The following is a 16,209-nucleotide window of genomic DNA, read 5'->3' as shown; positions in this document are numbered from 1 at the left end:
CCTTGCATTTTCACCATTTGCTATTTTTCCTTGCATTTTCCATTTGCTATTCCCCTTGCATTTTCACCATTTGCTATTCCCCTTGCATTTTTCACCATTTGCTATTTCCCCTTGCATTTTTCACCATTTTTGCAATTTCCCCTTGCATTTTCACCATTTGCTATCACACCTTGCATTTTTCACCAATTCCTATTCTGTCTAGCATGTTCTAAATTGTCATTTATTCCGCACAATCCCATTTTATAAAAGTCAGTCTTTCTAGTATTTACACAACTTTTGGTCAGATAGTGTAAAGGTTTTCATTAACATTACCACAATTTATGTACATAATATAAAAGCACATAAAATACAATAAAACAAAACTAAAATAGGCAAAATGAAATAAAGTGAAGAAAACGTAACTAAAATAGGCAAAATGAAATGAAGAGTCATTATTTATGAACTACCTTATTTACAGTAAGAAATGGTAATAAAAAAACTTTTAAAACATATGTACATCTGGGTTCAACCCAGTTTTTGATGATTGAAATTAAAATCATAGCAGTTTAAATGTAAAACTCAGTTTTAAGATGATTTCTCCCGACCTCCAATTAAGAGAAATTCCTGCTCGTCTTCAGAGTATAATTATAATACAGCTTATGAACAGCCGAGGTTTCATCATCTTAGATAACTGGAAGAAGCACTAAAATCTTCTGAAAATATATTAAAAGATATCTGAAATAAATCATAGAAACTTGACAAACTTAGATGTAACAAATGTTGGTGACGAGTTTCAAAATTCACTTGAGAGAAAGACAATTGTGTCTTGAACAATACGTGAGCAAGAACCATACACCATTTGTAAACTACATGTACCACAAAGTTTCAAAATTCACTTTTCTGATGAAGAAAGGCAATAGTTTATTTGAACAGTATCTTGAACATGAGCAAGAACCATATACCATTTGTTATTAAACTACCACAAAATCTCTCATTACATTTATCTTATTTTAAATGAACAGAACCTGTGACCTTTTACTTACAGGCCCATACAAGTATTCATTTTACTAAAAGCTCTGATAATTAATCTACATTTAGTAATATCAATTAGAATTATGCCTTCAATGAATGTTGTACAATCTAAAGAAATAAGAACTGTTGGTAGGACAGCAAGCTCTACTAATCTCAGTTTTGATAGTAAACAAGAGTCTGGATAATTTAAAACTTTCTAAATTAAAAAAGGGTCATAATTCTGTGAAAAAAATCAATGACAGTTATAGGCCTTGAAAAGTGACCTCCTATCATGCTCTCGAAAAAGCATGTGAAGTTTTAACCTATTACTTTAAGAAGTTTTGGAGATACCAATGTGCATGAAATGTGCATAAAAAAAACTTAACTAATGTCTGGGTATTGTATTCTAATGTGTTATGTTCTTCAAATAGTCAAGCTAAAAATATAATTATTAAAGTAATTATTATCTCCCTTTCATACAGTAGCCCAGCTCAATACATTGCTGAAATAATAAATACATAAATAAATGCACAATAAATGTCTAATCTTTGAGTCACTCACCATGGTTCCTGGTTATTCAATCCTACTTTTGGGACACAAAAACCTGGAGGAGGGGCTAGATTTCCACGGCCTACTGCACCAGTCACCATGCCCCGCCCACGGCCAACAGCTCCTCCCACTGGCAGATTCCCCATGCTCATCCCCCTCCCATATGGCATCGTTGGTGCAAAAGTGTCTGTGAAGGCAATAAACATGTATCAATGATTGCAATGCAAGTGTTAAATTAGAATCTTTATGAAAATGTATTTCCCTATTTATCTACAAATACCTTGCTACTCACCAATAAATGTCTGTAAACTGTTACTTGTAAATCTACCTGATGTTTAAAATTTCATAGATTCATACCTAACTTGATTTTGAGAAAAAAAACAAAAAAAAACAAAAACAATTAACAAACAAGCAAATTCGTTGAATTTATATCCCCCGCCGAGTACTGGTTATTACTAACACAACAACTGAAGACATAAGGCTTTATTTATATATTTATCATGGCATAAACAGTAACATTCTTTGAACTTGATAAATATTCAGGGCAATAACAGAGCCATAACTCTGTGTTAAATAGTAATATCTGGAAATGCCAATGAGATGTATGCATACTGCATAACTAATCAAGGGCCATAAATCTGAGTTAAAGTGTCTGACCGGAACAAGGCGACTATATGCACATCTCCTCTTCGTATCCCATAAAGTTTCTTTGAATTCCAGCCAGTAGTTACGGAGAAGTAGCACGGAAACAATTATTGCTCTGGTTGTATACTGCATTACTTATCAAGGGCCATAACTCTGAGTTCAAATGTCTGACCCAAACAAGGCAATGATATGCGCATCTTCTCTTGGTATTGAAGGTTCCCATAAAGTTTGGTTGAATTCCAGCCAGTAGTTGCAGAGAAGTAGCGCGGAAACGATTTTTACTTTATATGCATAATGCATAACTAATCAAGGGCCATAATTCTGAGTTTAAGTGTCGGACCGGAACAAGCCGAGGATATGCGAATCTCCTCTTGGTATTGAAGATTCCCATAAAGTTTCGTTGAATTCCAGCCAGTAGTTGCAGAGAACTAATCCGGAAACGAAATTCGGACGGACGGAAAGACGGACGGACGGACAACGCCAAAACAATATCCCCCGATCTATTGGCGGGGGATAATTACAAGTAAAGTAAAAACATGTCTTCACTGCAATATTAAGACCAATTTAATAATCTGGAAAAAAGGGTGATCCCTCAGAACCTTTACGCACAACAAAAATTAATTACATGAAAAGTTAAGACATGTATCTGCTTTCATTAAAACAAGTTTTCTGTTTAATTATTGAAGTATTTCATTGTATACAACCAAAAACCAAACAACATTTTAGTATAAAACTAGGATAACAATATACAAACAACAAATTAATTTCATAATAAAAACTACAAAATTATATATGTTTAAACCTTTTACTTACCATTTCCTGCAGGTGCATGTCCATTAGTTACAGGATTGGATGAAGCCATACCCCGGCCACGCCCCTGACTCTGCCTTATGCTGTAGGCAAATACGCTTGACTCTGGCTGTGGCACCTGAGGCTTGCGTGTCATCGCAGCCTTTGAGGTTGTCTTTGGCAGGCGGAGATTCTCCTCCTCAGCGCTATGTCCTGTGTTACGATAGGGTATCTCATTATTTAGCTCCTCCCTGTTAACAGAAAAAAAATATATCAATTTTAACTGCATAACATATACCCAATTTTTTAATAGTGATCTATTGTACAAATAAGTGATTTCAGTATTTTCAACAGGTAGTACACTATTTTTTTTATGGTAATTGACCAGTGGGAACAAAATTCTTTTCATTTCCAACTATTTTGAAATTAACATGTTATGATTTCAATTAAGGGACTGTTCAGTGGTATTCTTTTCATCAAAATCCTAAACATATACAGCCGACTGCAACAAGTAGAGTCTGCATGAATGAGCAAGTTGTATACCAAATACATTTACAACTTCCTCTTCCTACTTAAAACTAGAAATGTGTCATCATGCCACGGATGCCCCCGCATGCAGCCAAAATTTCAGATGGTGCATTAATTATTTTTTTCATTTAAGTTCAAAGCCCTTAAAACTTTTCAATGTTAACACAAACCATTTCATACAATATTCAAGGCACTGACATTATTCAGTCTTAACCTTTTAAAAATAGAATATTGCATATTTGTAGCCAAAATAATGGCTAAAAGTATGAGTGCTGAAACTGAAAGTTCAAAATTTTTCCAACATTCAGGAAAGATAAGTTTGTCTAAAATCATTGAACCACGACCAAATTCAAACTTTAACTGCTTATTCCTAAGATGTATCTATATTATTTTCAAAGTGAAAGGGACATAACTCTGCCAAAAAATCATCAAACCATGACCAAATTCCAACTTGACCTGCCCATTCCTTTGACATATCCATATGTCAAATTTAAGTTGAATATGTAACACTGTTGGGTAGATAATGAACAGAAACTGTATTCAAAGTCAAAGGGGCATTACTCTGCCAAAAATCATTGAACCATGACCAAATTCGAACTTGGCCTGGGCATTCCAAAAACATATCCATATGTCAAATTTGAGTTGAATGTGTTGTACCATTGGGGAGATAATGAATGGAAACTGAAAATTTCATATTACTTTCAACGTGAAAGGGGCATAACTCTGCCAAAAATCATTGAACCATGACCAAATTTAACTCGACCTGTGCATCCTTTGACGCATCCATATGTCAAGTTTGAGTTGAATGTGTTGTACCTTTGGGGAGATAATGAATGGAAACTGAAAATTTCATATTATTTTCAAAGTAAAAGGGGCATAACTCTGCCAAAAATCATCGAACCATGACCAAATTCGAACTTGACCTGTATTTTCTCATGACATATCCATATGTCAAGTTTGAGTTGAATGTGTTGTACCGTTGGGGAGATAATGAACGGAAACTGAAATTTCATATTATTTTCAAAGTAAAAGGGGCATAACTCTGCCAAAAATCATCGAACCATGACCAAATTCGAACTTGACCTGTATTTTCTCATGACATATCCATATGTCAAATTTGAGTTGAATGTGTGCAACCGTTCTTAAGATAATGAACGGAAACTGATGATGACGGAATGACAGAATGACGGAACAGGGTAACACTATATGCCCCGGCCATTACATGGCGGGGGCATAAAAAGTTATTGTTGTTCTTCGTACAGGTTTTTCATGAACTGCTGACATATAAGCGCTTGTTAGGACTATTTAACAAAAACGCCCGTAATATAAGCAGGCTGCCAAAAAAGTTTTCATTACATTTTACAAGAAATTTTGCAATTTAAACAATATGATTTCCAACTTATACCAATATATTCTAGGAAAGTGTGGTATAAGATAAGAAATAGCACACAGTACTTCGGAACTCATAGCATTATAGTGACCTCCCAGTCAGCCCAAAACATTGCATGGATCACAGCCAAATGTTTGTGGGCTGCTATAATGCAATGAAGTCCTCAGTGTTATTTTCTATTTCATAAATAATCTTGAGTCTGAGCATATAATTTCATTAAAATCATGAAATAGACAAGACATGCAACAAGAACTGTCGGAGGACAGTAACGCTCGACTATTCGAAAATTTGTCACAAGGGTGTTTCATTGAGTATAATAATGCCAGTGTTGCATCTAGAATTTCAAAATTATGGGGGATTGTCCCCCACTCAATTGAAAAATGTGGGGGATTTGAAAAAGATGTGGGGGACATACATTTACCTTACAATATGACATACCGAATAGAATTCATTTATTTTACATTCAGGCATTTTTGACAGCTATCCTCCGCTCAAAAACAGAAGTAGAAAAAATAAAATATTGACGAATACTACAAAACACACGCGAGATGACTTAGTCGGCTGCTACACGCGATTTAGTACGTATTTTAGTCATAACCACAAGTGAAAACAAACATGGCTGAAGCGTTTAAGATACGATGAAGATAAACTGAATTAAGTTGCAAAGATTGTCAGATGCGCGACTTGGCGCGCATTGACTTCAATAAAGTGCGCGATCTGCATAAAAAATGCGCAAATCGCGCAATCGCGCGGCCTAGATGCAACACTGAATGCTTACCTATATGAATACATAAAATTGTACGAAAAGGTACAAACCCTTCAAGTTTCAATACAATCACAGAGAACAAGTGTGTGAAGTTTCAATCCATTCCTTCAGTAGTTATGGAGATACCAGCTTACACACAAAAACTTAACCAAGAATTTATGAATCAAAAAAGGGGAATAATTATGCAAAAAAGCAAATCAGAGTTATGGGACTTGTGCCAATCATCTTAGATAATCACAGAGACCAAGTGTGTGAAGTTTCAATCCATTCCCTTCAGTAGTTATGGAGATACCAGCTTACACGCAAAAACTTAACCAAGAATTTCTAAGTCGAACAAGGGGCATAATTATGTAAAAAAGCAAATAGGAGTTATGGGACTTGTGCCAATCATCTTAGATAATCACAGAGAACAAGTGTGTGAAGTTTCAATCCATTCCCTTCAGTAGTTATGGAGATACCAGCTTACATACAAAAACTTAACCAAGAATTTCTAAGTCAAAAAAGGGGCATTTTTATGTAAAAAAGCAAATCAGAGTTATGGGACTTGTGCCAATCATCTAAGATAATCGCAGACAACAAATGTGTGAAGTTTCAATCCATTCCCTTCAGTAGTTATGGAGATATCAGCTTACACGCAAAAACTTAACCAAGAATTTCTAAGTCGAAAAAGGGGCATAATTATGTAAAAAAGCAAATCAGAGTTATGGGACTTGTGCCAATCATCTAAGATAATCACAGAGAACAAGTGTGTGAAGTTTCAATCCATTCCCTTCAGTAGTTATGGAGATACCAGCTTACATACAAAAACTTAACCAAGAATTTCTAAGTCGAACAAGGGGCATAATTATGTAAAAAAGCAAATCAGAGTTATGGGACTTGTGCCAATCATCTTAGATAATCACAGAGAACAAGTGTGTGAAGTTTCAATCCATTCCCTTCAGTAGTTATGGAGATACCAGCTTACATACAAAAACTTAACCAAGAATTTCTAAGTCGAAAAAGGGGCATAATTATGTAAAAAAGCAAATCAGAGTTATGGGACTTGTGCCAATCATCTAAGATAATCACAGAGAACAAGTGTGTGAAGTTTCAATCCATTCCCTTCAGTAGTTATGGAGATACCAGCTTACATACAAAAACTTAACCACAGGGACGCCGACGCCGACAAATGGGTGACTGCATTAGCTCGATTATTCTACGAATAGTCGAGCTAAAAAGCAAGTAAATCATTCTGTCTTGTCAGTAAATGATTTTAAAATTCTGAGTTTACAGTCCTATAAATAATCTTAATATTTTTCCTGCATAAAACATTGTGTGATTAAATGCATGATTTATAATCTATGTAACAAGATTAAAATGTTTCACAGACATTTATGGCTTCAACCTTTACTTTAACAAGAGGGTCATGATGGCCCTGAGTCACTCACCAGAAACAACTGCTTTATAGGGTTGGAAATTACCCATTGTCAATATTTTCTAATATTAAATTTGAGCATAAATTATCTTTAAACAATACTCTGAAGAAATGCCATGATTCGGGGCATTTTAGCTTTAGCTTAAACGGGGCCATTCAAATTAATATGAGCAAACTTGATAAAAGACTACCTGAGAATGCTACAAAGTTTGGTGTTCATCTATCAATTATTTTAGTAGGAAATGATGTTCAAAGGTTATTGGAATGATAGCATGTATCTTTCATAAAGCAGGCTTTATCTACAACAGATCTTTAATTTCATCACCGTTATGCAGTAACGGGTTAACTCCTATTAAATTATATAAGGAGTTAACCCGTTACTGCTCTAAGGTGGAGATTTAAAATTTCTACAACTTAGAAGAACGTTTTATGGTAAATTTATTCATTGGAAGAATTTATAAATTTTTATTTAAACTAAGCATGCTGCTTGAATGGATAAGAAATATTTAATGAAAATAAAAAACTGAAATTGCTCTCGAGTATAAACACCCGTGACCTGATGTAGACATGTACAGTAATTTTTACAGTGATGTGAAGCAGGGGGCAATTTAGATTATAGACAATATGTTACCATATATATAATCATAAATCAATACATATTTATCGCACATCTATTAACTTGATAATGACATCTACTCGACATGTATAATCATAATTGAGCCGTGTCATGACAAAATCAACATAGTGCTTTTGCGACCAGCATGGATCCAGACCAGCCTGCGCATCCGCGCAGTCTGATCAGGATCCATGCTGTTCGCTTACAAACCCTATTACAAGTACAGAAACTGATAGCGAACAGCATGGATCCTGATCAGACTGCGCGGATGCGCAGGCTGGTCTGGATCCATGCTGGTCGCAAACCCACTATGTTGGTTTTGTCATGACACGGCTCATATTATTAACACAGCTGTTGCAAATTTCTCTATTAATTTTCAATTATACATTGTACAAATATATCAAATACAACTGGCAAACTCCTAGATTTGACCTCACTTTCTCAAAGAATTGATAACTTCTGTACATGCCAGAGCATAAAAGGATTTCATGATCAATCACAATGGAAGTGACCCGCAATGTCCAGGAATTGAACCTGGACCACCCGATTCACAGTCCATTGCTCTCCCTATCAAGCTAATTTATATAAGATTATGAATGAAAAATATATAATTATGAATGAAAACGGTAAGAATGGCCGAAAAAGCCATATTTTCCTACTTGTGATCTTATATATTAAGTGTCTAGAGGTACTGGTCCATCACTAGTAAATTAAATCCTATAGTATTTAGACATTACACATGGAATTTAAACAGGTCAAATGGCATTTAGACAGTAAAAATTGAATTTATACAGGACAAATGACATTTAGGCCATATGAATGGCATTTAGTCAGGATGTACAGCATCAAGTCAGAACAAATGGCAATTTTCCACATATTTTCATCACAAAACAACAGAAATACACTTAGTACTACTTGAAACAAGGAATATGATGTTATAAGACACCCCTAATCCGGCAAACTTCTAAATGCTATTGAGCTATATATTACATGTACTGTAAAATTCCTATTAAATGCCCCCAGGGTCTAAACATTTTCCAAAAGGGGGGCTATTATTACAACACAGTTTTTCCTAAATCCAAAAATCACTGTAAATACATTTAGTGTTAGCAAGTGTTGGTCATAACATTAAAAAGTGTTAAGGTTTTAAAGTTCATATTATACATATTAGGGGAGGGGTGTTTATTAGGAATTTTACGGTATATAAAGAGAATTAATGCTTACATTTTCTGTTTAGTTGTAAGTCTGTTATCATTTATTATTGCCTTTTGATTTTTGTTGAATCTGTAAAAAAAGAATTATGCAATATCATTACTATGTTTCTTACCAATAGGGGAAAAAAAAGAGAAATTAATTCAATAAAAACTAGAAATGTGTCCATAGGACACGGATGCCCCCACACGCCACTGTTCTGTCAATCTTATGACTCTAGGTCAAATATTTTTTGGACTACATGTGCCACAAGTTGAAAACTAAAAATCAACAAAGGGCCATAATTCTGTTAAATTTGGTCGCAGCAAAAATTCCTTCCATTACTACCATCTACACATTAAGGTTGTTAATCCCTGGAAGTTTAAGCAAAATCTGCCATCCGGTTTAAGAGGAGTTGCGTTCACAAAATTTCTACATAGTATATAATGTAAAAAAATCAACAAAGGGCCATAATTCTGTTAAATTTGGTTGCAGCAAAAATTCCTTCCTTATCTGACATCTACACATTAAGGTTATTCATCCCTGGAAGTTTAAGCAAAATCTGCCATCCGGTTTAAGAGGAGTTGCGTTCACAAAATTTCTGCATAGTATATAGTAAAAAAAAAAAAAAAAAAAAAAAAAAGGGCCATAATTCTGTAAAATTTGGTCGCAGCGAAAATTCCTTCCTTTACTGCCATCTACACCTTAAGGTTGTTCATCCCTGTAAGTTTTAAGCAAAATCTGCCATCCGGTTTAAGAGGAGTTGCGTTCACAAAATTTCTACATAGAATCTAGTGAAAAAATCAACAAAGGGCCATACTTCTGTTAAATTTGGTCGCAGCGAAAATTCTTTCCTTTACTACCATCTACACATTAAGGTTGTTCATCCCTGTAAGTTTAAGCAAAATCTGCCATCCGGTTTAAGAGGAGTTGCGTTCACAAGATTTCGGGACGGACGGACGTTCTAACAGGAGAGTAATTATGTGGCTACTCTATTGTTCTCTCTATTGTTCTTTTTAGCCACACAAAAGAAAATAGCCACATAAAAGCATTACGGAATGAATGACATCAAAGAGAAAGAACAGTTACCTATTGTCCCTCTAGCCACATAATTACTCTCCTGTGAGTGCGGACGGACGGACAAGTGCAACGCTATATGCTCCCACATTGTGGGGGCATAAAAATAAATACAAACAATATTACAATGTTACAGCTTGTCAACAGGGCAACAACTATCAAAAACATAAGAAAATTTTCATAAAAAATAAATAATACAACAATGTTTATATCTGGTCAACATTAATTCTGACACCCCTAAATGGATTTTAAAATAACTCTACATGAACATGTTGAACAAGTGATACCCAAGCCAGTCAAATTGGTATGATAACTAATTGACAGTCGTATGGTCTGATATCTTAACACTCTGTCAAATTACACTGATACCCCAGCCAGTCAAATTACACCGATACCCCAGCCAGTCAAATTACACCGATACCCCAGCCAGTCAAATTACACCGATACCCCAGCCAGTCAAATTACACCGATACCCCAGCCAGTCAAATTACACTGATACCCCAGCCAGTCAAATTACACTGATACCCCAGCCAGTCAAATTACACCGATACCCCAGCCAGTCAAATTACACTGATACCCCAGCCAGTCAAATTACACTGATACCCCAGCCAGTCAAATTACACCGATACCCCAGCCAGTCAAATTACACCGATACCCCAGCCAGTCAAATTACACCGATACCCCAGCCAGTCAAATTACACCGATACCCCAGCCAGTCAAATTACACCGATACCCCAGCCAGTCAAATTGTACAGATACCCCAGCTTTATAAATTCATATATAAAACAAAAAGTCTCAACATTCAATGTTGAATAATTTATTTTTTAACCTTTTACTTAATAGATCATTAAAGGTAAATGTACTCTTCATAGATAATAAGTAGACTGATAATAAGTAGACTATCTTTCACAAAGCAATGTTTCAAACTCGATTTATATGTGTAAAAAGATACTGGCCATTTCATAAATTAAACCCAGCTATTGTATGATATACTCATAACTTTCTTCTTTATTGAATCAAACATTCTTACTTACCCTGACAAATCTTTAAACTGAACACGTTCAAAGTAGCTGTTGTCATACTGTGGACCAACCCTCACTGGAGCTGACACCTCTATTGAACAAAAACAAAAAATAATCTTTTTACAATCTGATGAGAAAGGTTTTTACAAAAAGAAGTTAATAATGAATGAATTGTATTTCATTTTCTGGAACTGTCCATTTACATATTCCTTGATATCGAGATGAAAATTTAAATGTACACATAGTTAGCCAATAATACAGAGCCTTGTTGGACTGCAGGGGTGAGCAGGCTGGCTTGGCCTTATATTGGTGACAAAGGCTTTAACTTTTCATTCAAACAAACACCATCAAAGGCAGATTACGGAATATAGACAAAGACTAAATCCTTTCTATTCAAGCACGTTAAAGGGACTCAACAGAGGCTTTTTGACATGACTGGACATTATTTTTCCGAGATTAGTGTACCACATGATGTAGACCAATAACTTGTGTGCAAAATTTCAGATCATTCCTTTACCCTGTTTTTTTTTTCAGAATCATATTTTCTATTGTACAAATGGCCCTATAATGAATAATGTTGTACTCAAATAAGGCTAAGAATCGCACATAAAAACAAACTGATTTTCAATCCAATTTTGAGTTTTTAACTCTGAGGAAAATTTCCTTATTATTTGTTGCAGATTTATCTATTTTAAGCGCTTCATTTGATTTATGTAAGAATTTCAAATTTTATGGGTTTTTTTTGTTTGTTTGTTTTTTTACATCAGTTAAGTCCCTTTAATGGTGAAATCTGAAGAAATTACCAGCTTCCCAATCTTCTCCTGACTCAATATCTATATCATTGTAGACAGGAACATCTGTACATCCCTTCAACAGATTCTCATCTCCATTCTCTCTTCTAGCAGCTGAAATATTGACATTAATTGTCTTTCACTCATCTATTAGATATGCTAATATGCTAGAGACTCGGTTGTTCAAAACATCGGTTAAGATATCCACTGGTTAATTTTAACAAATGATATGAACAACCGGGTCCTGATAGAATAAATGTACAACATTTCCTTAAATCTTTGTATTACGACAATTCAGAACCGATAGTTACTTGAACAATATTTTGTTTGTTTGTTTGTTTGTTTCATTTTACGCCTTTTCCAACAGTATTTCAGTCATATAGGCGGGTAGTTTCCTAACCATCGTTCCTGGAGAGTTACACCAGTACTAGACTACCTTCCTCCGCGCTAAACTACCAAAGCATCTCCCGGGGATCGAACCCACGCCAGAGCTTGAACAATATAAACAATTTAATTCTAAAAGAAATAACCGGTATAATGTTACCATAATTGAGTTCTGGTTCAACCATTGCCTTGTCTGGGCAGTTTGCCAGATGGTGGCGGAATTCTGGCCGTGGCATCTGATGCTTTGCATTAAATGGACATTTTTCATATTCAGTTCCTGTATAATTCTGTGAAAAAACAAATAAAAGAATGTTGTAGTATTAAGATATGTGACTAATAGATTAATGGCATATTTAACATTAATTCTTGAGGGACAAAAATAAATATCATAACTTTTGAAATTTAAAGGCATCAGATAACTGTAACCAAAATGCAAGAAAAAGCAAAATCCTATAATATTATATAAATAATAACCAAAGTTTTGTTATCTTAAAGTAAAGGTAACACAAAAATTCAACATTTTAATTAAAATAATATAGTTAACCAACATTAAATTTGACTCTTGTGGCTGACAGTTTGCCTTTAAGAGTTGAGGCATAGGAATTAAAGTGACTATTTATCCCTGTGTTATTGTACCATGCAACTAAATGTGTTCCAATAACTGGGGTCTTTCTGTATTTCTAATTTTCTTAGCTCCAGCAGGTGAGGTGGTTTTGACCACTAGCATTGCTTTGAAGTTCATAGTGCCCAAGGTTACCCATGATCATCTTTCCTGTTCTGATGCCTTATATATAACCTTAACTGTGTTGGTATGCTGAAAAACCAAACACACACACACACACCCCCCATAATTTCCCAACCTAAGACAGCAGCTTTCTCTAAACTAGGTTGATAAAAGGCCATACATAAATAACTTACCTTTCTACATTTGATTAGATGGTACTGGAATCTCTTGGCTCTAACCATGTGTACTCGGTCGTACGGACATTCCAGCAATTCTTCAGGATCATGTATTCTGTATTGTGCCATTGTTCTGTTCAAAGGAAAAACACATCAGCATTGATAAATATATTCTGTAAACATTAGGCTGGTTTACACTTTTGTTAAAGCAGATACAACACAACAAAATATTTGTAGTCAAAGAATTATCCAAATATTACACCAGAAAGAAAATTTTAAATCGAAATATGTGGAATAAAGATATTGGCGCAATAAGTTTGAGAACAAAAAGCTTTTGAACCCATTTTTGTTTTAATATGTACATTAAAACATAAATGTTATGGACTGCAAATACTATTGACCTTTTCGAAAACCTAGCTAAACACCGTTTTCCGGTACGTTACAGATTTATGTCTGGGGAATTATGCCAAATGAAGTACATAACACAATTACATGATATTTCTATTTTCTATCATTATTTTACCGTTTAAGGTGAAAAAAAATGATGTATTTGAAAATTATCAATATTCCTTAAATATCTATTGCAAATTTTTCAAAAAAATAAATTGTTTATAATGAAAATCAATAAAATTAAAACAGACGTAGTGGAATCTTCCATAATAAATAAGGTTATTTTCTGCGTAAACTTGTGTATTTACTTTATTTTTTGTATGGAATTATTCATACAAATTACAATGATATTTAATTATTTTCTTATATTTAATTTAATTTAAAAAAAGGCCGAAAACATCGAGTTCACTATTACACTCCATTAGGTGAATTCCCCAGAGCTATGTGCAGAAAGTACCGAAAAACGGCGTTTAGCTAGATTTTCGAATTCGTGAATGTGTCCTGAAAATTTGGAAAAGGAAAACAATTCTGAGACAACTGATGGCAACAAAAATATTTTTGCATCAAAATGTAAATGTATTCTATTTAATGCTTAATATATAAGTAACTTTTAAAGAAATCTCAATATTTGTACAAAAGACATTATAGATATATATATATAAGGAAGTGGCTAGCCTATACTGCCTCCAAATGTATTTAGACATGTTACTTTTGTGAGTCACGTAAGCTAGCCTATACAAACTGTGTACTTTTAGTCTTTCAAATGGCATATTTCCATAACAAAATAAATGCATTAATGAAGTCGGTAACTTTGCATTTTTTATTACATTTTCACAAAGAATGAACACATATTTTTTCTATGATATTCGGCCACTGAATTATGACAAGATATCAGAACCATAGATATATCAAAAATAAATTCACCTTTAATTAATAAGTTTTTGTGAGCCGTCAATTCTGAGTTATGACGTTGGGATACACTGTATTACACATCGGTGATAACTCGGTTAACTCACTGAATAACTATTTTTCATAATCAAGAACAGCTGAGTAAATAAAGAATGACCATACTGGTTGGAGACCACCAAAACCGGACAACCATCAAACCCGGATGGCCCCAAAAATGCTTAATTTAATTTTTTTCTTTGTTCAGTGGTTTTCGATCTATCAGTCACTTTATTATCAACATGCATGTTTCTTCTATGATCAATAAAATTTATTTCAACTTCCGTAAAGGGTAATATTTTATTGTCTATTTCAAGAATGTTTACGCTGTAAATTTGGGCATCAAGAGTGCAATACCTGACCTCATATACCAGCTATAATCATTTGCAGAATAAGCAAAAGAATATCCAAAACTTCAGCAAATGATACATTGCATATCATGTTAAAAAAAATTAAAACATCTAAGCTTTTATCTAAATCAAATCATGTCGTGTACATATCCGTCCGGACACATGGTACTGTAGTGTGAACAATTTAGGTAATTTTTATACCCTTGACGACAGGCCTCAGATAAAAGTGTCAATATAAGCAGAAATAAATAAACTAGTTTGTTAGTTAGGAGAAGAACCTAGCTGTACTGTGTCAAATTTTCAGGTCTCTATGTTAGAAATTGTGAAATCTGTATAGAAAAATGTTCAAAAAGTGTCTGGTTGATGGTCCCCGACCAGTAAATGTTGACCTGTATTTTTTGTTTTTTTTCTTTCATCTATTTTTTTGACAAAATTTACATCTTTTTGACACTTTTTGACATAAATAAAAGAGATCATCACATTCTACAAGTTGACTAATTCTATCAAGTGTCGGAATCGACCAATTGTCACAGTCTACAAAGTATCTTTCGACATAATGTCATGGAGGCATATTGTCCATAGAAATGATTTAATAATGTTTAATTTAAAGCTATTTCCGGTCATCCTAATTTTATTCACATTTTACTTAAACGTTATTGGACACTTTAATCATCCAGTTTAACACAAATAATTTATATCATGATATCAAATAATTTACAAAGGAAGAGAACGTCTTAAATGAATTTGTACGAATAGTTTTGTGGACGAACTATTAAGATAATTTAACAATAGTTTCACCGATAAAAACGTAAATTTGAAATACCTGTATACTTTTCGGAAATTACAAACAGCAATACAAACAGAAAAAATGTTCAGAGTAACGAAAGTTTTGATCTTGGTTGGTTAAACAAAAGTAAAAATTTCCCTTTTTCCACTTCCCCTTTGTGCCACTTTAATTAATTACGCACGAGTTTTCGACTTTATTCTGTCTTTGTACCGTACCGTGCCATACGGAGACTTTAACTAGGTCTAACGCCACAATATAATTTCCGAGTGAAGACCAAGTCACTTTTCAACAGCAGTACAGTGCATAAAAGAATCAAAGCACAGAAGGCGCTGAATTTGTTTGGGTCTCAGAATGTAAGAAAGGTGCAGGTTGTGAGATTATATGTATATTGCCACCAATGCTTTCCAGCGTTTTAATTGTAGTAAATTGGCTATAAGACTAATTGCAACACTGATATTCAATCCAATGTTTATTTGACTTTAACAATTTGAAAAAATATGAGTTTCCTTTACTGGGATTTGAACTCCAGACCTCTCGCTTCCTAAGCGAGCCCGAAAACCCTTCAGCCACGGTGAATTTATATGTGAACGGCCTGAAGAAAACCATATTATTCTAAATTAGGGCTTGTAACGACTTTAACTGTTGTTTAACACAGATGTAAATAATCCTGGAGCTTACTATAAGC

At 34.2% G+C, this 16,209-nt stretch overlaps 1 protein-coding gene across 2 annotated transcripts; it reads right to left on the bottom strand.

Moving 5' to 3' along the window:
• Nucleotides 1-296: 296 nt before the first annotated feature.
• On the bottom strand, nt 297-15,721 carry LOC132758774 (uncharacterized). 2 transcript variants are annotated; one of them, XM_060750471.1, is made up of 9 exons: nt 15,561-15,721; nt 13,071-13,185; nt 12,313-12,439; nt 11,781-11,882; nt 10,990-11,068; nt 8,912-8,971; nt 2,998-3,224; nt 1,552-1,726; nt 297-689 (listed from the first exon to the last, which is right to left on the bottom strand). In XM_060750471.1, coding segments are annotated over exons 2-9 (882 nt in total). In that variant the 5' UTR covers nt 13,182-13,185; nt 15,561-15,721; the 3' UTR covers nt 297-688. The 2 variants fall into 2 exon arrangements, with proteins under 2 accessions (XP_060606454.1, XP_060606453.1); XM_060750470.1 differs by having other exon boundaries at nt 297-692; nt 15,561-15,720.
• Between the last annotated feature and the right edge of the window lie 488 nt (nt 15,722-16,209).

Source organism: Ruditapes philippinarum, unplaced genomic scaffold (genome assembly GCF_026571515.1).
Source record: "Ruditapes philippinarum isolate M1 unplaced genomic scaffold, ASM2657151v2 ctg6204_1_1_1_1, whole genome shotgun sequence".
NCBI classification, from domain to species: Eukaryota; Metazoa; Mollusca; class Bivalvia; order Venerida; family Veneridae; genus Ruditapes; species Ruditapes philippinarum.
The sequence above is the reverse complement of the archived record's forward strand: the minus strand, read 5'-3'. Positions and strand labels throughout refer to the sequence as shown.